Source organism: Callorhinchus milii, unplaced genomic scaffold, assembly GCF_018977255.1.
Source record: "Callorhinchus milii isolate IMCB2004 unplaced genomic scaffold, IMCB_Cmil_1.0 Scaffold5, whole genome shotgun sequence".
Taxonomy (NCBI): Eukaryota; Metazoa; Chordata; class Chondrichthyes; order Chimaeriformes; family Callorhinchidae; genus Callorhinchus; species Callorhinchus milii.
In genome coordinates this window covers 33,273,653-33,298,806 of record NW_024704746.1, presented here as the reverse complement: position 1 = coordinate 33,298,806, position 25,154 = coordinate 33,273,653, and the positions used below count along the sequence as shown (strand labels likewise).

The 25,154-nt window shown below is 38.5% G+C and overlaps 1 protein-coding gene and 1 long non-coding RNA gene across 2 annotated transcripts; one reads left to right on the top strand and one right to left on the bottom strand.

The window, feature by feature from the left end:
* The first annotated feature begins 220 nt into the window (after positions 1-220).
* Positions 221-13,736, top strand: LOC103179840 (epiphycan). Its single transcript, XM_007895311.2, has 7 exons — positions 221-344; positions 1,677-1,895; positions 8,858-8,999; positions 10,081-10,239; positions 11,205-11,407; positions 11,826-11,921; positions 12,960-13,736. Exons 2-7 carry the CDS (start codon positions 1,686-1,688, stop codon positions 13,125-13,127), a joined length of 978 nt encoding a protein of 325 aa, XP_007893502.1. The 5' UTR covers positions 221-344; positions 1,677-1,685; the 3' UTR covers positions 13,128-13,736.
* LOC103179839 lies at positions 9,477-20,153 on the bottom strand. Its single transcript, XR_488036.2, has 5 exons — positions 20,095-20,153; positions 11,838-11,915; positions 11,296-11,371; positions 10,905-10,961; positions 9,477-9,545 (listed from the first exon to the last, which is right to left on the bottom strand). It is a non-coding gene; the product is annotated as an uncharacterized LOC103179839 (long non-coding RNA).
* Positions 20,154-25,154: the final 5,001 nt, after the last annotated feature.

Below are 25,154 nucleotides of genomic sequence, written 5' to 3'. Positions count from 1 at the left end.
TATTCTGGTTTTAAGTAGCTTTATCAAAAAAAGTTAAAAAAATATAAACTTTTGAAAATATTTAATTAGCATAGGCTACAAATAGTGTGGAAATATTAAGCGTGTATATAGTTTAAAAGGATTATCTGTGGAGACATTTACAAAGGCAGTATTAAGTTACACGAAAGTAAACATTTTGTTCCAAAGCCACACAGCACAGCCTACATGTAGTCCGCCAGCTCGCTCTACCTTATTTGAAGGCAGCCCCTGACACATAATTGTACCTCCCTCTTACAGCCCAGAATTCCATCAGCACTGGTCAAGGTCTGACTACTTTGGACCATTTCAGAAGTTAGCAGCTAAGGGTAAGTATTTAGACTTTTGGTTTAATTTAGAATATTTAAATGTCTTCATTTTTGGGTCGTCACAAACGTAACAGAACAACCATTTATGTTAAATTCTGAAAATGCATTGCTAATTTTATGAAACCATTCATTCTGCAGAATTCTTGCACCAATCTGCAAGAATGAAGCAATGAATCAATTATACCATATATTTTTGTGTGTGATGCTCATGACTTGTGCTTTGCACACTGAGTTATTTAGAACCACAAGTGTTTTAATCTCCAATAGCGATTACTGACCATGCTTTATGTGATAGAAAATCTGTTGCTAAAGTCTATGCATGAGAAATAGGACAACAAAGCAGGAGCTGTTCTACCTTTTCAGCTTACAGAGAGAATGCCAAGGATTTCACTGAGCCAAGTAAAATAGGACCTAGATAAAGATGATACTGAGAAGCATACCAAATGAGAAAAACTGCTCGCATTTAAATGTATCACATTTTTATTTTTTTCAAATACTCTGTTATATGAAGAAAACAAAGACTTCAATGCATAAAATGAAGTTTTGAAATCAGATTGTTGGCTTTACATTTCATACAGTAAATATCAAAAAAGTAAAATGGAAATTTGACAAATGTCTTAAAGATTCAAACTATAACATTCCCTTACATAGTAGTTTATCCAGTTGAGTGTATGAACTAGAGTAGATATATTGGCAACAGTATATTATATTACCCAGGGTCACAAAACTTCACTGTAACCTGTCTTGTCTGTAACTTTTCTGCTTCTCATAACTTGTCTGTCTTCTCCACAACCTGTCTGTATTCTCTATAACACACTTGTCTTAATCATTTACTCTTTGGCATAATTTATACGAAAAGGCCTGAAAAGGAAGCCAGTGTGAAAACTGTCGACTGCACAGCAGTCTCCTGCTCCCAGAGGAATTTCATATACTCATGATTAGAGCCACTTTATACACAGACCTGCTTTCATTGCAGCTGAAATTCTGTCTGTCAATATAACTGCAGTTAAAAAAAATCTAGCTAGACTACACCGGCTGAGTAAAGCTTCAGATATTCATATGAATGCATTTTTGAATTGGAACTAATTACTTTGTTCTGTAAAGTTTACAGATTTAGATCAAGTGTAACTGTACAGTCTTAAAAAAAACCTTTGCAATCTCTGCAGAGACTGAAAATGATGTAGATACACAAATACAAGGGAACAAATAATATGGTCATTCTGCACGAATTGTTGGCGGTTACAATAAGGCTTCATTACTTTATAAATGTGAATGCAAAGGAGTAGTCATTCATCAAAACATTAACTATGCTACTGTATTTATTTCCTCAAGAATTCAAGAATGAAGACCTTTGCTTATACATTGTTGGGACTTCTAATCCTTCAGGCGGTTTTTGCTGCCCCCACCAAGAATGTCGAGAAACCAAAGGGAATTAAACAAACACCACTTTTAGTAGATGCGATTGATGGCTTTGATTATCAACAGCAGGATCCTTATCATGAAAATGTAGAACTTATAAGTGCTTACTATGATTATGAAGATGAACCTAAGGTAATGGATTTAAATTTATTCCATAGATAAATAATCTTCAGGAATCACAGACAACCCGTCATCGGTTACTGTCTTACCGTTCCCTTTTAAACCTCCTAAAATGCGTAATATGTGACGAAACACAAGTTTTCTAGCTTTCTTAGTAATGGTGTGCTCTTAGTAATGGTATATTATAATAAGATGATTCTTCCTGTGACTGCTATGCCTGCGATTCACAGAATAAACTGTAAAGTGAATTGATTGTATATTTGTGGGCGAAACGAAATGCGGCAGCCAATTGCTCACAGCAGTGTCCCACAAACAGTCGTGGATTGAATGACCAATTTATTATTGCTTTTGTTTGAGGGATTATTATCAGGCATGTGGAGTAAGGAAACTTGCCCAAGGTTTCACCCTACCGGGAATAATAATAATAATCCTTGCATTTGATATAGCGCTTTTCACGTCGGGAGGACGTCCCAAAGCGCTTCACAGAATATACTGTAAAGTGAATTGACTGTATATTTGTGGGCGAACGCGGCAGCCAATTGCGCACAGCAATGTCCCACAAACAGTCGTAGATGGAAAATGACCAATTTATTATTGTTTGGTTTTTTTTTTGGAGGGATTATTATTAGGCTCTGTGTGGAGTAAGGAAACTTGCCCAAGGTTTCGCCCTCTGCCTGGAATTGAACCCAGGTGTCTTGCTTGCAAAGCAAGTGCTCTAACCACTGAGCTACAGGACTCCACAATCGAACTTGGGTCTCTCTATGGGTACCATTTGAGAATTTAACTGTTTGCCCTGTTCATAATATCAATTTAAGTTCTTGCAGTTTGCTCAGATTAAGAAAGAGAAGGATGGAGGATGATTCTCGATAACTCTTTTGTTTATAAAAAAAAGTTCCCATGTAGAATTACGCATTATTGTTGGTAAGGTCACACCCACAAATGTATTGAAGATCATTTATTTTTCGATAACAATAAGCTAAAAGGCATGAGGCAACAAACATTAAATATTGGTTCACAATATACTGGTTAAGATGATTACAACTGGGAAGAAAGAGAAAGAAGTAAATATAAATTATAATGGCAGCAATATTCTCATCTATTGAGTAGTCTCACTATTTTACACCATCTATTTTAAAGTCTTTTCTCATTGAACAGGGCTCAGAGCCCAGTGAATGGCTTTCGGCAATTTACCTTTGGAATGTGATCAGAGAACCTCATGATAAACTAAAGATAAGATATTTAAATGTTACAGTCCAAAGCTTTGGAGCTTGTAGAATTGAAAATAACCACTATTCTATCCCTTATATGCCTCGTGCCTTTGGGCAGCCTTGACATTAAGGACAACTGTATGAGATGGTGCCATGCTGTTTTCTGAGAAGGTGGTTATTACTACTGTATCTCCTGAAGTGGTTCTTTACCCCACATCTGACAGGCACAGGATCTAGCACAATAAGCATCACTGGATTCATGCTCATCATGTTTTCCAGAGAAGGGAAGAGACTCTGGGGGAGGGGTGGAGAGCCTCACTAACAAGTTTAAATTTCTACAATTTCAACAGATCCCATGGAGAATACAAGAATATTCTAAACTTGTGCATCTGAAAGAAGACAGAGCTTTTCACTTCTTTGAGATGCCTGTAGGGAATGATTAGACATGTTCATTATCATGAATACATTTCCTCTATAGAAGGATAGGAGAAATCAGCTGCTCGCTTAAAAGGTACAGATGGAAGTGAGTTCATTATACCAGGAAATGAAGTCATTTATTTTTAAACTAGATACTTATACATACACACTAATTTATAACTTAAGTTCTGGTCATAGAAATGGTGAATTATTCTTCCCTTGAAACTTAGAAGTTCATTTGTAAGCGATCTGCTTCACACCAGTTACCAAGCACATAATAATGACGTTTGTCACATCAAAAAGGGCACACAAACATTTTGCTTCAAAACATCCCAACCATCAAAAACTGAATTTGATGCTGCCTTTATAACATATTCTGCATGGCTATTTCTCATCAAATGCACACTATAAATCTGACAGCATTCAAAAACACAAAAGCATGCTTGATTTAAAAAGCACTGACTGAGACTTCTGATCACATTAATGCCAATATGAACAGACCCTCATATCATATAAGTAGACTATATATTACACACATACACACACACACACACTAAGATGCTTCTGAATATAGAGCTAATAAAATAAGACAGGATGTAAGAAACAGGGCAAGAAATCATATCATACAAATTTTAATTATGCTAGAGAGAATGGACATAAATTCGCAAATACAAAGCAGAACAACAAAGGATTAGTTCAAAATCAAAAGACACACAACGATTCTTCACAGATATAAACCTGGAAACCTTATTAACAGTGTACAAATCTTAACATAGCTACATACAGCATACAAGAAGCATAATACTACTATATGACCAAAACCGTCACTGAAATATGACACTCCTTTGTACCAAAGTGTAAAATCTCCAAAATCCTAAATGTGTTGATATAATAGAGCACATTTAGGGTACGAGACGATTAAAAAAATCAGTAATATGATGCAAATGATGGCAGAAAACCTTGGGAATGCAAACCAACCAAAAGATAAGCAATTCAATCGTCAAGCAGCTCATTTATAAATGAATTGGCAGAGAAATCCTGCCAAACCAAATACCGCAGATTACCGGACTTACTGAAACCTTACTGATTCAAAACTTTACTGAGCTTGAAGTTAGAAGGTAAAACTGTATGAGCAAAATAAAATTTTAAGGGGTGCTTTCCAATCGCCTGGACCTAGGCACACATTATAGCATTGCTACAAAGGATCTCGAACTTAGAATAAAATACCATTTCCAATGAAAACAGTTATTTCTTAATTCTGTAAGGACTGGTGAAACTTTCCACATAAACAACGAGCAAAACCCAAACAATTCACCACATAACAAAAACCTGCAAACACTCTAATACTATAGTTGTGTGCACATGAGATCAAAAAAACTCTCGGAAAAAGACATTTGGAAAGTTATTTATCCTTACTTTATATTTCAAAGTTTAATGAACGTATTTGCAAGTTCCAAATATCTCCTCAAAAATATCCAGCTACAAAATGATATTGTCCTGATCTTTCTTAGGGGTTAGTATAACCTTACCTTCTACCCCCAGCTTGAAACTGAGTTCAAGAAAACAAACAGGCCCATATCATATAAACTCATCACATGAATCACTTTACTGGTTCATGTCACTGTGGCTCCCAGAAAAGGGCTGCAAATTAACACTAAAATAATCTTGCAATGTTTTTATATACACTTATTGTACATCTCTGATATAAATAGAATACATGACAGAGTTCAGGTCTTTTTATGGAAAATAAACCTCTCCTATTACTGCCAATTTAACTCATTCAGTGCAGCATTGCTCAACCCCCATCATTCATCATAAACTACAGATCTACAGCATTGTATCGTTTACAATGAGTTATGGCAATATAGATTTATAGGATTGCAAAGGGCCAGAAAAAGTAATTGCAGTCCATTTGGATTGTCCAAGAGTTCAAAAAAAAATCCTGCATTGCATATCTCTTTTGCAACCAATTACTTGGAAAACACCAGAAATATTTAATTCCCTCCTGAATTTGCTGACAAAATCCACCACCTAACCTCAGCACTTACAAAAATGCTTTACTTCCTTTACCTATTATGCTGAATCTCGCCAATCTGTCATCTCATATGTTCATTGATGCAATTGCATTAAATGGTGTTTCAATAACAAGAGCAACATCCAGCTTAATTGTAGATTTAGCTTCAATTGGACCAAGGAAGAATTTTTCCAAACGTTTCCTAATTTGACTTTCACTGTTGTAAACGTGGACAAGAAAGCAAGGCTGTCATTGTCTGCTTATGCTCTGACACCCATGCTGGACCATGAATGGAGGGAGATATGTTTCATTTAGCTGCTTGTATTTTTAGACAAATTTACTTAGGAAAATGAATGTTTAGTTTTATTTCCCTTCATGAACAGTTTTACTCTGTGAAAGTAAAAGATGTCGCTGTACTTACCCATAGCCATTCGTTCACCTGCTGCAACTTTCTTCCCTAATAACCATTAGCTGTGCCTGAACATACACCAGCCAAGGCTGATTTACTTTTTTAACAATAAATACATTAATCTGTTAATCTGTTAGATACGTTAATCTGATGGCTAGTCATGTGATATCAAATTCCTTGTGACATGGAGGTTAGGAAACCCTGAATTTTTTTTCATTAATAGATAAACTGTACATTGAGATGAAAAAAAGCAGTCGATTACAGCAGAATTCACAAATATTATCACAGACTCACCACTGGGGAGTCCAGCTCTCAGTAACCTGGTGATCTACAGTGATGGACATCTGCAGTGATCTCGTCAATCAGCAATGACTCAGTGCCTGCAGGATTCCAATTAGGGACTCTGTTTCCTATTAGTCAATCCACGAATTGCAAACCACTGCTTCATCCAGATCCATCTGAGGTCATGGAATGAACAATAATGTGCTTCACGTAGTTTAACTACTACATGGATCAAAACAACAGCCCATTTGCATTTTGTACCAACATGTTTTGGAAGGAAAGCCAAGTTTCCTTGATTCAGCACATATTCCTGGATGTGGATGACCTGACTAATAAGAATGCATAACTAATTTTGTAATTTCTTTAGATTATAAAAATTCAATTTGGGAGCTATTTACCAACTTACTAACAGATGTGACCAATCTTTGGTGAAATCAATTGCTTCCAGCCAACTTCCTGATGGGCCACTCCATCATTTTAACACTTCCTGAGCCACAGCAGACTTTACTCTCTACTTCAAATGGAAAACTGAAGCAATGGACAGTCAATGGGTTTGTTTTTGAAAAACATAATAATCATTTAATATTCCTTGCACTTGTAAAATGGTGGGACTGTGTATTTTGTGGGTGACAAGCATAGTAGATCTTTAACTCACAGTACATTATGCATATTACATACTTAGCAGTTGAATAAAGCCATACCTAAGAACTTCAACAACAACTTATAGCACCCTTCACACAGGGCAGCTTCTTGGAGTCTTTAGCATGAGCATGAAATAATTATATTAATACAATATAATTAACAAAATAACTTGTGTATTATATAGTAATATGCAGAGTAATGATGATGATTGAACAATGAATTACTTCTCAGGTTTATTTTGATCAGCCAGATGTCTGACCCACGTGGAAACCCATCACCATGCTTAAGAGTATCCAAGCCAAACAGCTGAAGTGGCCTAAATGACAGAAAAAAAAATATCAGAAACATTCTGGGTGACAATGATTAATATCAACGCATTTATTATATTCAATAACATTTTCAATGTTATTGATATGTACAACCACCGCCCCCAGGGTTTAGAAATCGAGGCTTGCTAAAGGTAGGTCAGCGTCCAGTGAAAAGTTATTACATTATGTCATCACGTATTACTTTATTCAACCGTTAAGTATGTAATATGCATAATATACTCAGAGTAGGAGATCTCCTATGCTTGTTGGGTGTATTCCCTCCAAATGTGTTTTGGTTGAGGAACATGTTGAGTATTTAGTGTGTACTTGATATTTGTATTGAAACAGAAAAGAACCTACAAAATAAATGTCTAGGCTGTTAGTGGAATGAATGTAAACTATAGTACAGTGCTGATGTGTTACTAGCAGAATTTGTAAATGCAGTCTACAAGTTTGCAAAGCATACGCTGCAGCTAGGATAGAACTAAATTCCAGAAGACATACTAAAGCCGAGAGACCTAGACACCCCATTTTTCCTACTGCAGGAGGGAATTTGATAACAGGAAACATTGGAAAATGAATTACACAAAACAATAAAAAGTTAAAAATATAAAGAGCAACATGCTAGCCCCAAAGATACAGTCATTGCACTTATGTCCTGTGAAGAGCTTTCAGATGTCCTCCCGACGTGAAAGGCTCTATTTTACGAATTTTTATTATTACTACCAGTTAAATAAATAAAGAATTTAGAATTAGAATCTGAATTTGAGATTTTGCTATTGTTAGTTTGAACATGTACAGTATTTGCCGATGCACATTGATAATGTCTAATAATCTAAAGTTAGAATATATAAAAATGCGATTGTTTGTGAGAAATCCTTGTGCCTTATGGTAAAACACAGGACCCACAGGACAATTAATATATTGGTCTAAAAGTTTGTAGAAATTGGCTATGGTTTAACCGGATATCATCTGCAGCCAATGGCATGACATCAACTCTACAAACCACATCCAGGTTTTAGCAGAGCTCCAAATTGAATCAATGCCTTTAAAGCCATATTGACTGCAAGTTTAGAACAAATTTAATATAAGTTGTGGCTTCTCATTGCTAAAAGTGCAGTATAAATGGATCACTTGACCATTTCAAGTAAATGTTTACTTTTTCAATGCAGTTGGTTGGCATTTCTCCTTCTAGGTGACTGCTGATTTTTCATTGAAGCTAACAATCTAATGGTCTGTGGAAGCAGTTTTGGCGTGACCTCCCTCCTGTTTTCTTGTTTATATGGTTACCAATTTAGTACCATCTGAAACCTGAGTGTTTTATTCGGTGAACCACGCTCACCAGATTCTAGATTAAGACTATGCAGAACCCTTACAAAAAATAGGCGGAGATTTCCATTCCATCAGTCTGGATATAACATGTATCACTAATCCTTAGATCAAACTAGCAACATCAAGATTCTTAGTAAATTCATCCAGGTTTGCAATTACTTATACTTGTTCAAATTCTTTCAGAATAACCAAAAGGCTAATGAGGTTATCATACATCAGTGCCCTCATGTGGTAGAGTGTGGTACAGGCCTGCAACTGGAAATACAGTACTTCTATTTCATTGGTATCTCCTTTGCAAAGCAACTAAATGCACAGATTTATGTTAAATGACATTCTGCTTATGTCCATTCTGCTTGACATAGATTGAGATTGGCACGTTGGCGCCTTCTGGTAACAGCGAGTTTCTTATCGAAGAAGATGATTATGAGGAGCTGATTCCCCACGAACCTTTGGATCCCGGTGCACCAAGTGTGCCTGGTCTTCTTGGCCCTGAATCAAAGGAAGGTTTGTACAGCTAACAGTCAGCATTCTTTTCAGTACCTGCATTTGTTGAAATTTTGGAGACTTGCCATATGTTACCGTGTACTACAAAATCTTAAATATGAGACATATGTAGATGCAACTTACTTACAAATAAATTAGTTATTTGCAGCAGTATTTTAATGCTGTACGACTTCTGAGTGACAGGTTATTTACTAGAGCAGACAGAATCCCTTTGTAAGCCCTCCATTACAATTTTGGCTGCTGAAAGGTTCACTCTTGCCCAATGCTCCACCTAAAGTGTGACTTTCTGGTGTCTGTGCTCCAACCACAGCAGACAAAAAGTATACAAACGTATTAAATTGCATAAAAGTTTCAGACTACATGTCTCTGAGGCACATTTAGAATAGCGTTCAAACTGAATATCTCACACAGCACAAAAATTAATATTTATAGACTTACCATCTGTTAGAATATTCCAATAGACGCTGAAACTGGATATGAGCGGTAAAAAATGACCGAAAAATGAATGTACAGATGTCGCACAGATAGCATTCCTCGTATTTGTCCCTTGCAAATCATAGAAATAATTAGGCTACTTTCCACATTGCATTCCACAATCTTAAATTATAAGACAAAGTAGTCTTACTGACTAAGAATAATAGGAATATCAAGTCTCAGATTTTGTTTTCACATAGAAGGTTGCAAATAGTATATGAAACAGTCCAAGCAAAGCAGTTGATGCTCAGTTAGATCGTGGAGAGAGTACAAAGGAGACTGACCCGGTGATATAATGAATGTCAACTTGTAATAATAGAAACTTGAAAAGTTGGGACTGTGGAGATGTTTGAGGGAATAATTTAATGGTTTTTCGAAATCATTGGAGTGGCTTTTGTCCTTTGGGCACCATGAGAGGATATCATCATTAAACTTATGTGATGCTTTTACCGACTGATTATAGTTGGAAATGCTACCCAGAGTATTGTAGATGATGAGCTGCAATCCTGTCTCTACAAACTAATATCATTAAAGTAAAAGGTATAGTCTAATCATAAGATCATTTCTTTAACACAATAATTAATTGTTTTCTCACATTTCCTTTTAGGGCTTCCAACATGCCTTCTGTGTACATGTCTGGGTGGATCTGTCTACTGTGATGATACAGACATTGAAAGCATACCTCCTCTTCCTAAGGAGACCACTCACTTCTACGCACGTTTTAACAAGCTCACTAAGATAAGAAAACAAGACTTTGCAGGGCTAAGTATGAAACTGTTGGCTTGAGTTTTTTTTATAATTTTAACCAAGTGTACTGCATTATCACTCATCTTTCTCAATAAGAAGGTTTACAGTTATCTAACAAGAAGGAAAATATTTTCAATTTCACTGAGAGACAATTATTTCAGTGAAGATATTGTTCTGTGATTTTTATATAACGTTCTGGTAACTAGATAATGTGAGGTAGAAATTCTACCCAAGTCTAGATTTACTCTATGTAACATGGCAGAGCATCCAGAATTTGGCAAATTCTTAAATACAACCTTAATTTTGAAGCCAATTTTCTTAACGCTCTTTTAATAACTACAGAAAAAATAACTTCCAAGTTAATTTGAATTCAACAATTCACCTAATTCTGGAAGCTCTAAAATGCTACATAAATAGAGGAAATCGAGACCCAGGTGGAATTTCTCCCAAATTATATAATTTGTGATTGACTTGCCCAGTTTGGGGCAGCATTTGGAACTTCCTCAAACCCTACAGCTCCAGCTGCTCCATTTGCTCAGACACAAAGGCTGCTTTGTGACCTGCCCCACTCACCCACCAAGGTTTGCTTTCACCCTATCTGTTGCCACTCTCTGAAACAACAACCCAGAGACCCTCCAACTTGCTCCCCTCCTTACCTCGTTCAAGGTCCATCTCAAGACCTACCTCTTTGATCATGCTTTCCTTCATATTTGCCCTCCACATTTCCCGCAGCTACTACCCCTAGATAAGGGACCAAACCAGTATCATTAAGCGTCTTAGGACGGCCTCCAGACTTGAAAGGCACTGTATAATGTATGAAAATTCATATTGTATTGTATTGCCACAGGATATTAATACTGTACTAAATAGCTAACTGTGCATTACACCACTGGGCTGGAAATTTGTAACTATTCCATGGAGAAATGTTTTAACATTTATTCCGCAAAGTAAAGTAGTTTAATTATATTATTACTTTCATTTTAGATAATTTAAAGAGGATTGATGTGACCGGCAATAAAATTTCTTCAATTGATGAAGATTCCTTCAGGCTGCTGCCTGAACTGGTGGAACTGACCGTAGCTTCGAATGAGATTGCGCAGGTCCCAGAACTCCCCAATACTATGGTCAGCATTGACGTGAGTCACAACAAGCTGCACAGCAATGGAATAAAGAAAGAGACATTCAAAGTAAGAAGTATTACAACATTAGAGTTAATGTCTGTTTGGGAATTATGTGGATTATTTTCAAATATTATTGCCAGGTTTTTTTTTAACTTTTTTTATGCAATCTCTTTGTTCTTTGTCCATTCCTTTTCTTATATAAACATCAGTCAGAATGTTTGTTTAGTGTTAAGTGAGATCAAAAACTTGACTTTATAATTTACCTTCATGACAATGTTTCCTGAAGCAAAACTATTTTCTGAAATTTGAAGCCAAAGGAAAGCTAAGGGTTAAAATTATCATTTGGATACCGACTAAAAAATTCTTTGTCATTTTTAATCCTTCTTGCACTTGTAAGTACACATTAATGCATGTTCGGCTGCTGTGATGCACTAATTGATCAATGTTTATTTCTCAGTTTTTTTTCATTTCTTGTATTTAACAGGACATGGCTAACCTTGCTTACTTGTTTCTGTCTGACAACGAACTGGACTATGTCCCACTTCCTCTACCAGATGGTCTTCGCTCAGTTCACCTACAGGTAAAAGCCAGATTATCCATATATTGTATGTGCATTTAGAGTAAATCATTTAGTAACACCCAATTCCCCCAACACCAAAAATAGAAATATTTACTGTGGAAAATGCCAAATAAGAAGATGTAATCGGACAGTTTGGACATGTTTATTTAGAAACCTATAATTTTGGCCTAAGGTGGAAGCAAATGACAAGGCACATGACGAGAGAGCGAGAGAATGCAGATAGAAATAATGTAGAGATACAACACAAAGAGAAATAATAGAGGGGCAATGCAGGAACAAAATGTCCCTCTGAACAAGACCACTTTATTTTTGTCCATGATGCCAGTTGCCAATTGCCAAGATTGATTGCAGATTGCACTCCCAAGAACAACTTTGCTCTGCAATTTGTTTGAGTACTTTCTACTCAGCAAGTTTATCAATTGAAAATATTAAATGTTTATTGTACCACAACACAGCTTTGATGGGTGTTAAATACAGAAATGTGCTTGAATGTTTCAGATAATGGGGAAAAACACAAGTTAACCTTTTGTTGGCTGTTGGGATTAAGGATTTTAAGTGAAGATTTGTGATAGCATCAAACCAGTTCCCAGTGAACATGAATTCAGCGTCAAAACTGACATTGAATTGGCACAAATGGCAGATGTGGGAAATGAAAATTATCAAGATCATCTTCCTTAGATTGTTTTTCTTAGTGAACTCTTGAATGAATGAACTTTCTTGCTACAACGACCAAATTTAACTTAACACGATACATAAGAGTATAGATTAAAAACACAGTTGTGATAATGATCTAGAGGGCTAGGGACACTAAATCAGCAAACCAATAAACACAAAAATAAAAGTAGCTCTAGCAAACAATTCTGCAATCATGAGGGTATTTATTTTGATTCTCTCGTCTTGAGAAAGAAGCCTGTTTTAGCCTGTGCAAATCCTCTTTTGATACAATACATTTCATGGTCTGTATTTGTCCGTTTGTTTCTTTTTAGCTGTGTTACATAACACAAGTGTATTAATTTACTATCTTATGATGTTTTCCAGAACAACAACATTCAGCACATCAACGATGACACTTTCTGTAATTCAAAGGATATAAACTATGTTCGCAAGCCTCTGCAGGACATTCGACTGGATGGAAATCCTATTAATCTAAGCAAAACACCACAAGCCTACATTTGTCTTCTTCATATGCCCGTTGGAACTTATTAAAAAGATCTGTATTTTGTTTACAGTTCACTCAAAAACTATATGACGACAATCAAAGGCCTTTTATTATATGCTTATGTTTTATTTAAGGCAAATCCCCTTCTTTAAAGGAAACATAGACAGACTCGTTTAAATACGACTGCAGGCACGCAAATAGTGGGGTTGATTTTGTGTCATTTCTTAACAGATTTATTAATTAAGAAATCCGGACTTCAATGGCGCAGGCTTTTGAGAATGCTGCTCCAACTCCATCTATTTTTGGAGCAGATTTTTCTCTAGTCAGAATAATGTGAATGATACACTTCTAGTTACATTCAAACATGTCTTCAACAACCTCTCAAGGGACTGGGCCAAAGTAGCCTTCATAGAAGGATGACCATTTGAGTATGAGTTCGTTGCTGTGTGAACGCTTCCTGAAGGGGCTGTCCCAGGTGGTTAGTAATAGGGATAGTTGATGAATGGAGGTGGTTACTTGAACAGGTTTGACTGTATTAGAAGGAGTTTTCATTTGGATGTTTCAAGAAACACCAAAAAAATTGTCCCTTGCATTTACTAAACTAGTAAATAAAAGAAATGGCTCGAAATAATTACATTTGAAATGTCAAGTAACGAAGGGAAAAAATATAAAAGTTGTAAATGTTTTAAGCAAATGCTCTGGAATCAATTGTGTACTGATTTTGCCAATTTAAAATAAATGTGATTTGATCAATAAATTGATTACTTGTTAAGCTATATGCTCCATCAAATAATTTCAACTTATTTCATGTTTTAAGTTATCGTGATCTTGCTTCAATAGAACAGAGCAATTTATGTTGCTTTTTCAGGGCTTTGCAGCATTTTGTATCATTAATGGGTCTAATAGTAGACCCAGTTATTTCAACCTGCCTTGTAACCATTATATACAATTGTACTTGGAGCAACAATAAATATTTCATTAATAGTTTATTTTAAAAGTCTCTTAATATTAAAAGAACTCATGTACACAACAGGTCAGGGAAGGCAAAAAGGATTACTAATAGCCAAATGGTGAGACAAAGGGATTAACTCTACCTGAACTGAGGGAATAATAGACAAATAATTTTCATATGCTTCTGTTTTTGGCATTTTTATAAATTTTTATTTTTATTTTATTTTTATATATACAAATGTAACTTTTTATTAAACTCTAGAGTCCCAGAAGAGAAATTCTACCTCGATCTAGATATACCCTATTTACGTAGCCTTTTAAAGCATCCAAAATTTGGCAAATTGTTGAACTCAGTCTAAACTTTGAACACAGTTTTCTATAGCTCTTAAAAGAAAACCGGTTTCAAAATCAGGTTTTTTTTTTTGAAAAGAATTTGTCAAATTCTGGATGCTTTAAAATGCTATGAAGAGTAATTTAGACCCAGGTGGAATTTTAGTTCACAAGTTTACTGATGTACAATACACTTTAAAATGTCAAATGTAGTGCCATCGTTTATTGACATTAATTAAATTGTTCGGATATATTTAACCTTTTAGACTTCACTTAGTTATTTCCCATAATTATAGTTTGAATCAAAGCAGTAAGGCAACAATAGCCTAACTCTTTTCATCTCATAAATAAATACAGAATAAAATCCTTTTATGGCTTTTTCATTAAGTGTGTAAACCTGGCTGTAGGATATCATTCATCATCATGTTCATATTATTTAATTAACTAACAACATTCCTATTTCCAAAAATAACACAAGATCACCATTTTCCACTTTGCATTAAGATGCATTAACATCCCAGAAATGTCAATAACTGAAGCCCTATAGCTAACTTCTGGAGACTTAAATACTGATGTTTAACTTTTTGAAATAAGTGCAATGATTCCATCCTCTACCCATATACAATAATTTTCAGCAGACTTTTGTTCCAGAAAATTGTGTAGAAAAATATACTGAAAACATTTTTCTTTGGTCAAAATTTCAAAATGAAGTACTGTACCCATGAGGTTATTTAGTAAGTTGGTAATGGCACCTGAAATGTCTGTCTGCTTGGCCTAACATTTATAAGGGAAACAACAGAATAATGGAACCAGTTTATCACAAATTTCAAGGACAAATACAGATAAGCTTTTACAATCTTCAAGCCACTGAACTCCCATGTCATTTTCACTTTATTTCTTACTATACCAGAAGATAATGAATGGCGTAATGTATTCAGTTAGAATGCTATCCTTTCATCTCTTGTACTTGGATTTCAAATCAGCCTGGATGAATGCAACAATTTCCCCTCTGTAATGTGCAGCAATCCAAAATAAATGATATTTAGTATTTTAGATGTAGTTTACAGTGTGTGCAAGTGCACAGTGTAACGCTTAAAATTAGCATAAAACATAGTAAAATTTAGCTCTAATTAGCACCAAACAGGGCATTCTCATCCTGACAGTTAATATCTCTAATGTGGTGATGGAAATGTAAGCGCTGTGACATGTCAAACACATTCTGATCACAAGAACATCCTCCAAATAAACAAACACAAATATTCTCCAAAAGTAGGAATTATAAAGAATGTGTACCAGACATTTAACATCCAGCATATAAATCATTCCCCTATTAATGCTAATTTAAAATCACCATGAGGAGGTGCATGAGAGCAGCATGATTGACTCATTCTCCCTTCTCCGAAAACATGTCCCAAGGCCTGAGCAGGAACTATAAGAGGGAACTACGTCCAATCCACATTACTTTAGATTATTTCAGATCAGAACTTGACACAATTGGCTGCCTCGTTTCGGCCACAAAATAGACCTTTACCACAACACTTTACCATATATTCTGTGAAGCGCTTTGAGACGTGATAAGGCACTACGTCAAACGCAAGGATTATTATTATTAATAATATTATGCCTTTGATTTTGAAGAAACTAAATTGTTTTGGAAAAAATCCTTTCCTGATTTGGGTATACGGTAATCTTCTAAACATCTTTAGAGCTCGGGGTGAGTAGCGGATCTCAAGTTCTGGTTTTCGTGACAACACCACCGCCTGCAGGCAATTGTTTTAAACTGCAGTTCTGCTCAGTGGAGGGACCTCAGTAACTGATCTCTAGAATTAGATTATATATTTTAATATGAGGTAAAACAAAAAAAAATTATGTGAATGTAAGATGTATTTGATAAATATTGATTGCTTCCTGGAAGAAAACTAGTGTTTTGCGCAATGGAGGCTTCAAAATGACGTCTTACACAAACAGAACTAGGAACGTTTGATAAATCACAAGATTCGTCACAAGAGAAACTCAGACGAACAAGGCCATTCGGCCCATTTGATCTCAACTCCCTCTCCAATCTAAAAAAGAAACGTGGTTTAACCTTACCTTAAGCTATTATGGAAATGTTTGAACATAGTCTTCCTTTTTATTGAGATTGCTTTCCACTCAAAGTACTCCTTCCAACTATTGAAGAGATTTTTTTTAAAAAACATTAATGTAGTTACATTCTACCGACAACACTGAATGCATATTTAACACATGACTGGTAATAGTTTCCTAATCGATTAGGATAGTTTGTACCCATTTGTTAAGGAGTGTTCCGAGGTGTGCCCCAAAGTGATATAATTTAGATTTTCAGGGGCTGGTGCTTTGTAAATCCCTGATCATATGTAAACAGCAGTACTCAATCTGGCACCCACAGGCAATGTTATACAATTTAAAGATTGTTTTGAACAGAATAAATCATCAGCAATATTTACACCCATCGTGTTTTTGCACTGTATTTTGATGGGTTATTTGACAGATTGCACATACACACATGTATGATGCACACTGTCTTCGTTCCCTATGAGCCATTGAAAGCTTTCAGATCATCCCATGAACTACTCGGGAGCTTCCAACACACATGTTTTTAGAATTATAAACAAGCCAGTCACAGAACCAGGTCTTTAAAAACCTAAAATAAGGTCAATGTTTTGCACACGTGTCAACCTGCACATTGCAAATAATGCTGAATTCAGATATTTGGGATTTTTGGTCTCAATTTGAATTAATAACACAAAGAGAAACTCCTCTTTCAAATAGTAATATGGGAACTTTACCATCCACCTGAACAAGCAGAAAGGACCTCAGTTTAATATCCCATCAGAAGGACATTACCCCAAAATACAGAACTCCCCCAGCACTCCACTGGAGCATCAGCCAAAGGAGTATTTCTAGTGTAAAGTCCTCTCAATAGCAAGGAATGATTACCAGACTTTGTACACACATTTTCATGATAGCTTTAAAATAAGGTTACCATGTTTGTTTCAATTGGAGAGGGACTGGAGAACAACAAGGCCTTGTTCGTTCAAGCCTCTCTTATAATCTTGGGATTTATTAAACATTCCTAGTGCTGCATATGTAAGCTGTAATTTTGAGTTCAAAGACCCAATGTGAGGCAGGCCGATACCCAAATGGCCCCACTAATTCCATTAAAATGTGCTATCATTCCCTGAAAATTCCTAGGAAGAAAAAAAATCTCATGACTGTTCAGGTGGCTTACAATGCTCTCTTTCCCAAAGGAATCAGAAAGAACTTCATTAAATAGCTGAATGTCATAGTTTTAATGCAGATATTGTACAGTGGTAACAGTCCACCCCCATTTTGTCTAAACGTCAGAACCAGTAAGAAGTCTATTTTTCAACAATCACATGTCTGGAAAAAGGCAGAGGGATGAATTTGGGAAAAGCAAAGAGACGACACAGAAAATCGGAATATGCAAAGCAGTAAATAGAGAAACAATCTATTATTTCCTCTCCCCACCTGATCCATATTGCTTTTACTTGATGTGTGGAATCTTGGTATAAAAAGACATCCTACCATATAGTAGCACAGCATATTGGGAGTGTTAAGATATCAAAAGTATATTGGAGATGAAATATTATTGCAGCCCAATAGGTAAAAGGCAATTCGATCAGTAAATGGTGCTGCAGCAAATGTAAGGATTATTATTTTGTTATTACAACAAACAGGTTTGTATTGTGTGTAGTGACAGGTGGTTCCATTGATTGCAGAATGGATTGGCATCTTTTCAGTTCTAGTTGACAATCAGAAGTATCAGATACAGTAAATAATGCAATACTGGTTCATTTGGTACTCCAAATTTCCTGCTTAATCTTAGTGTACACTGCTGAACTACCTCATTGGGGCATTATTTTGATACAATAACTGTCTAATGATAGCCCCTAATTTGTTACAAAAGAGTCACATTAACAACGGAAGACAACTACAAATTCGTCTACAAAATACAGTTACTGCACTTTGCAGAAAATATTGTGAAGCACTTTGAGACAACCTCCTGACATGAAAGGCACTATATCAAATGCAAGGACGATTATTGGATCCAATAACAGTCACTGGGGGCATCTAATGTCGTGAAAATACGGTATCCCGGTGCCTCTGAGGCCATTTGAAATTAAAGAAAATAGATTTGGTGCACAATGAGATGGAGAAAGGACATAAGAGTTTCTGTGTTGTTGGGAAGGGGGTGTTAGGTAAGTGATGACTGTGTTTAGTTAAAGGCAGCCAGGCCTGCAAGGAATCAAGTGGGTCTGGCTGTATGTTTTGCCCACAAAATATTCGACAACTGAAAGGGTGGTGGAAGCTGATTCGATAATAACTTTTAAGAGGGTAGATAATTATTTGGGGAGGACAAGTTTACAGGGCTATGGGGAGAGAGTGGGGGAGAGGGATTGAATCAGATAGCTCTTTTCAAAGAGCCAGCGCAGACACGATGGGTGAGTCTATAATTACTTAACACTTACATGGCGCCCTACATACAGGGTAGCGTCTCAGAGCACTTAACGGTGGCAGAGCCTGACTCCGAGCCAGAGGGGAAGGTGACCGTAAGCGTGATCTTACAGACATCAGGGCCTGGATGAATGCAAACTTCCTGCAGCTGAATGTGGACCAGAAGCCGTACTCCTTGGCTCCTGTCAACCTCTTAACTCCTGTGGATCTAAACCCCTCATTCTCCCTCAGACTCTTCGAAGCAGTGTACAATCTAGACGACCGGTTCGACCCCCAGCTTCCCCACGTCCGGTCCCTGAACAGGACGCTTTCCTCCACCTCCATCACATTGCCTGCTTCCGACCATACGTGGGGAAGAAAAGACAGCTGGGAATCAAACCGGACACCTAGATTGCACATTGGGTTTAGAGTTTAGATCCACAGGAGTGAAGGCGTTGATGGGAGCGAAGGAGTACAGCTTCCATCTTGTTCACATTCGGCTGCAGGACGTTTGCACTCATCCAGGTCGCGATGTCTGCCGGACAAGCTGACAGAACAGCGGCAGACCTGGAGTTGGTACTGGAGGAGGCCAAGTAGATTTGTGTGTCATCCACATACAAGGCAGATGCTTACTCTGTGTCTGCGGATGACGTCGCCCAGAGGGAGCGTTACAGATAAGGGAAAGAAGAGAGCCGAGGATGGAGCCCCGGGTACCCCCCTCAGGTGACCGGGCGGGGGGGCGGGAGGAGAAACCATTTGCCGAGACGAAGTGGAGGCGGTTGATTAAATAGGTCCAATTCACTTTACAGTACATTCTGTGAAGCGCTTTTCAGACATCTCAAAGACGCGATAAGGCGCTGTATCAAATGCGAGGATTATTATTATTATTATTATTATTATTGATATGTGGGACGTCTACACCAAACTTCTCCTCGGGAGGCAGCGAGCGGGTGATACGAAAAAGACAATAAAAGATAATGATAAGAATAATCCTCGCGATTTGATATCACGCCTTAGCGCCTCTTCGAGACGTCTCCAGAGCGCTTCTCAGAACATACCGTGAAGTGTGGCGACCGCGTATTTTTGAGGGCGAAACGCGGGCGCCAACGGATTGAAGCCGAACAGATTATTACGGTTAATTTTTTGAAGGATTATTAACCCTCCCCCACCCACCCCCCTCGATAAAAAAAAAGTTGTAGACAACTCTCTGCACAGCTGCTGAACTGCTCTTCCGTCGGCAGCAGAGATGGGACTCACCCGCTGCACCGGCTCGAGCCCCTGTCGGGGTGGCGGAGGGAGACGCAAACTACCCACGTGACGCCCGCCCGCCCGCCCGGCACGTGACGTGCTCCGCTTCAACGGTCGCCATCATCCGGGCACTTTTGTGCTGTCAGTCACGTGCCGGGAAAGGCGCCCGCTGAATGGTCGTTGCCCGGACAGCAGCCCAACCCCCCCTCTCTCCCCACCCCGCCCACCCTCCCTCGCCACCACTCCCGGGCCGGCAACGGTTACCGTGGCAACGGCCTCGCCTCGGGCGGCGGGGCGGGGCCATATATAAAGGACGTTTCCAGCAGCCCCGGGCGTCAGTTGGTACCGGCGAGAAAGAGCCAAGCGTTGGGGGGGGGCGGGAGGGAGGGGAGGGGTTTGGTGACTCTGGTTGTCAAACACTACTGCACTGTATGTGCCCGCCCCGCCGTCCGCGAGAGAGAGAGAGAGAGCGAGAGCGAGTGAAGGCTGACAGGCCCAGCAGCTGTGGGGAGGTTTCCTCGGCTCTCTCCATCTAACGCGACCCCCCCCACCACCCCCTCGCCGCACCGCACCGCCCTCGCCTCATAACCGCGACCGGGTTTGCAGCTCCTTTCGAAGACCGCGAAAAAAAAAAAAAACCGTTTGAAGAGGTTTGAAAGTTTGAGGGGAGGCGGCGAAGAGGGGCCTCGCGGCTCAGGGGGGAAACGAGCGACAGAGAGAGAGGGAGAGAGAGGGAGAGAAGCCGAAGTGCAGCTGCTATCCCGCTGATAGTCCCCCCTCTCTTCCCCCCTCCTCAGCTCTCGGCGTTGTCTGCTTCACCTCGTCCGAGTCCCTGATAATAAACTCCCCCTTTTTTGGAAGGAATAGAGGTCGTCGGCTCGGTCGCTCGGTCGGCCGGGCCCCGGCTCGGTGACGTGCTTCGCTGGGGACTCCCCTCCCTTTCCCCCCCCCCCCCGCCTCCCCACCACCTTTTTTTTTAATGACCTGTCCGCCTGCTTTCTGACCGGGAGTCCGGGCCGTTCGCCGGGAAGACTTTCATGGAGGGCGAGGTGGCCGTGAGCAGCGGCTGCAGGCGTGGGCACCCCCGTCAGAAGCAGCCCAGAGCCTACCGCTCCCGGGGCTGCTGTGCCCACCAGAAGAAATGGCGGCAGAGGAAACCGCCGCCGCCACCGCAGCAGCAGCAACAGCAGCAACAACGGGGCAGGTACGGGAGAGGAAGATCCCACCGCCCTGAGCTCGGAGCCTTGCTGAGGCCTGTTAATTTGAATGGCAAAAGGGCACCAGGTATGAGAGCGCCAAAGAACACCACACAGTTCCTAATGCATGAAAAGTACCAAGAGCTCAAAAGGCAAGCGGCTGCACAGTGCCCCAAACACTGGGAGGGGGATAGCATGTTGGACTATCTGTCTTACTTCGAATACTCTCGAGGAAGCTTTGAGCGAGCGAACGCCGAGTCTCTCGGGCAGGGCGAGCGCGGACATTTGTCACAAAGTGCTTCCGAACACTATTGTTCGTCCGAGAGAGATTTAGACAGAACAGAGACGTTTCTAAAGAGGAACTTTGAAGACCTGTACAATAGGTTGGAAGATAACTCAAGCCCCCGGGGTCTGACTAAAGACTCGCCGTTTGAAAGCATAGACTCGTGAATTCTTATCCAGTGCCCCGTTTCCAGTCAGAACTCTGAATTTCACCAGGTCTGTCGGAAAGCACTGATTTCTTTCCCCCCCCTCGTTTGTGTAGGACACAGAATTCACTAATCTTGTAAAATAAACCTGTCAGCTTTATAAGTTTCTGTCTTTATCTGTACACGATGAATAAAAAAAAAAACAGCTGTCAAAATGTCTTATGGAGGAGTGCAGTATATAGATGCCAACCAGGAAGCTTGTAAGCTAGGGTTCGTAGAAGTTGAATATTATGTATAAAGTAAACTTTATTCGAAATTCAACTTTCGCGGTGGCTTTATTTGTTCTTCCCCGTTCTTGATCTGAGCAATAGTGTTCTGTTATAAGTTTCTTTAGATGTTTTCTGTGCAGCTGTCGATGTTTGTTGATTTGTAAGAACGGAGAAGGAAAAGCATTTTAGAGTTCCTGGCTTTTGGTATTGAGCAATTTGAGATCTGGTGCATTTTTTAAAAAATTAAAAGTGATTGATTTTTGCCATTGGACATGCCAAAGACCTAGAGTGATATCTTGCCACATTCCCAGTAATAATAATTAATAATAATGCTAATGTCTTCACTGAAACCTTTTTCTACTCATTTCAAACCCTTATTGAGAAAATTTCTCAAGATCGGGTTTAGAATTAGTGTTCTGGATGTGTGGATGGCTTCCTGTCCTCAACTTAACTGGATCCCAAAACATGAGTGAAGAGAAAAAATGGTCTTTCCATTGAATGGATATGCCCACACTTTCATATTTAGTTTTTCTTTTATGTGTCCAGTCTTTAGTTGGTGAGTCATTAGGTGTGGTTTTAAACCTACACTGGGACTTAACTGAAAGCATAACTGAGTGATGATCCAGTGTATTACTGAGAGGGCAAGCAGCACTGGTAGAAGTGATGTCTTTTCGATGAGAGATAAAAATTTATATCCCATATAGTGTTCAGAGTGACTGTTTGCATTGATGCAGTTCATCTCAGCTAGCAATCTGTCTTGGGGTGTTGAGTACATATTTTGCAATAATACTCTGCTGAGCTGTAAGTAAGTGTATGAAATTGAAACAGGAAGCCAATTAGAGAAATCCTGATGATCTATCTGCTGCTCCATTTTGTTAGAACTGCCTTCTGGAGACAGGTGACTTTTCATCAAGCTTTCAATAGCCCATGTAAATGTTTTTTTTCGCTAATCAGAGTTTGTAATCAGTTTTTTTATGCTTTGTACATTTACAGTGTTTTAAATGTCTAAATACTTTTACATGCATATGAAAGGATTGCAGTCAATCTTGCATGTGATCCCAACAACATAGGGAGGATAATGGGGAGAAGAATTCTCCCAGGTTGTATATTTTGAGAATGTTCCTACCTACTGTAGGGCAACAAGGGGATATTTATTGTCTCTTTAATTGTTGTATACCTACTGTAAGTGTAACATCACATTCTGCATATCGATGCTTACTTATCTTCTTGTCTCACAGCAATGGGACCTCCTGAAAGGCACAAGATACCTATCTACGGATGGCTGTTTACCCTAGCCAGGCTGTTACAGTCCACGGCCATGAACAATGGTTGCAAGCCTGCTGACTGTCCATGATCTGGAGTCCACGCAGCAGTCGGCAGCTGGTGTGATTTCCAGGTAATTGTGCCCACTGGCACAGAGGAGCATGTTATAGCAAAAAAAAGCTGTGAAAAGTGATATTGATTGGATTATGAAGTGAAATCTTGTTGCCAAAATGGAGCATTTGTTAAAAGTATACAATTTAAGGACCTAATCCTTTACAGTTTTTTAATCATGACTATATTGATGACTAAATTCCAGAAGTGAAATTGTGTAATTCTATAATAATAATCCTTGCATTTGATCTAGCACCTCATCACATCATTCAGACGATCAAAGAATATTCACAGAATATTGCAAAGTGGATTGACTGTACGTTTTGTTGGTGAAACGCAGCAGCCAATTGTGCACAGCAGTGTCCCACAAACAGTCGTGGAGTGAGTGACCACATTTTATTTGAGGGATTATTACCCACGAAAAGCGATCCACCAATCGACTAACAACCAGTTTTCTACTTACTGCTAGGTAACCGGTGTGTGGAATAAGAAAACTTTCGTAAGATTTTGTCCCACCCAGGAATCGAACCCAGGTCCTCTTGACTGTACTATCATTTGACACTTGCAAGAGGGACATCTTAATGAAGGAAAATTTGGAGAAATCAAAATGAACCAGCCCACCAGTTATTTCACATTACCATCCTAACTATCTGTAGACAGTAATTTAGACGGCTCGCTCAGATGGTAATGTACGATAATTCTGTGTTTAAATTGCACTGAAATAATGTTGCATCTACCACCTGAAAGATAAGTGTTGTGATCTACTGTTGAACTGTTTGTCAAGTGAAATATAAAATTGATGCAACATAGAAGTTTTAATCTATAGTTTTTTATGGGGAATATTGCTTACATTTCTTTCTCTAGCTATTAATTATTCAATCCTATCTTACTGTCTCAACCACAGTTCATAAATTAAACTCCAGACCACAGATTGCAGGTTTAAATTGTTCACACTTGAAGAATATGAGCACAGTCAGCTGGCTGCTGTTGAATACTTATAGACCTGCTGGTTTGATCTTACTTGTTCAGCCAAGTTACTTGCCTGTCTTAGGAAAACAAAAGTGCAGGAATTTCAAAACTCTGCAGTCCTTTCAAACCACTAAAGTATGAAAAGGACAAAGTCAAACTTCCATTCACAAATAAAAGAAAAATTGCCATATATAAACGTGTGAATCTGAGTTGTCATTTTAGAGCTATGAAATGCCTCTCTATAATAGTCACTGTTGTGTTGGTATGTTTAAATTCAAGACTGGGTTAATTTAGCTCTGTTGGTGGCATGTTTTTGTGTGGGACAGAAGGTTTTGAATTTTACTAATGTAGAGAGTTAGATTTGCATCACACTTTAACTCAAAGATTTTGTATATGCTTGTTCTGCTGCATTTCACATCCCAAAACAGCAACAACTTGCATTTATAGTGCTCTTCACCCAGGGATAGCATCTCGGAGAGCTTGAAACAATACTCATCCCTTAAACAAATGAATCAGTTTGTGGATCATTGCTGCCATATTGTCAACTAATTATTTAGCAGGATCACTGTGTTATATAGGTGATCTGTAGCGTTTCACTTGCAACATACAGGCACTGTACAGTAAAATCTTGTAAAGCGCTTTAACCTGATGTGAAAGCCACCATATCAAACACAAGGATTATTTTATTCTCTATCTGGTAGGCTCATTGAATTTCCCATAAGCATTTCTCAATTTTTTGAGGTGGGAATTTGCTAAATCCCTTTTTAAAGCTCTTGCAGTTTTTTATTCCACCATCTGTGCTAGTAATTCAAGCTTTTGCAAATTCTTTTCCA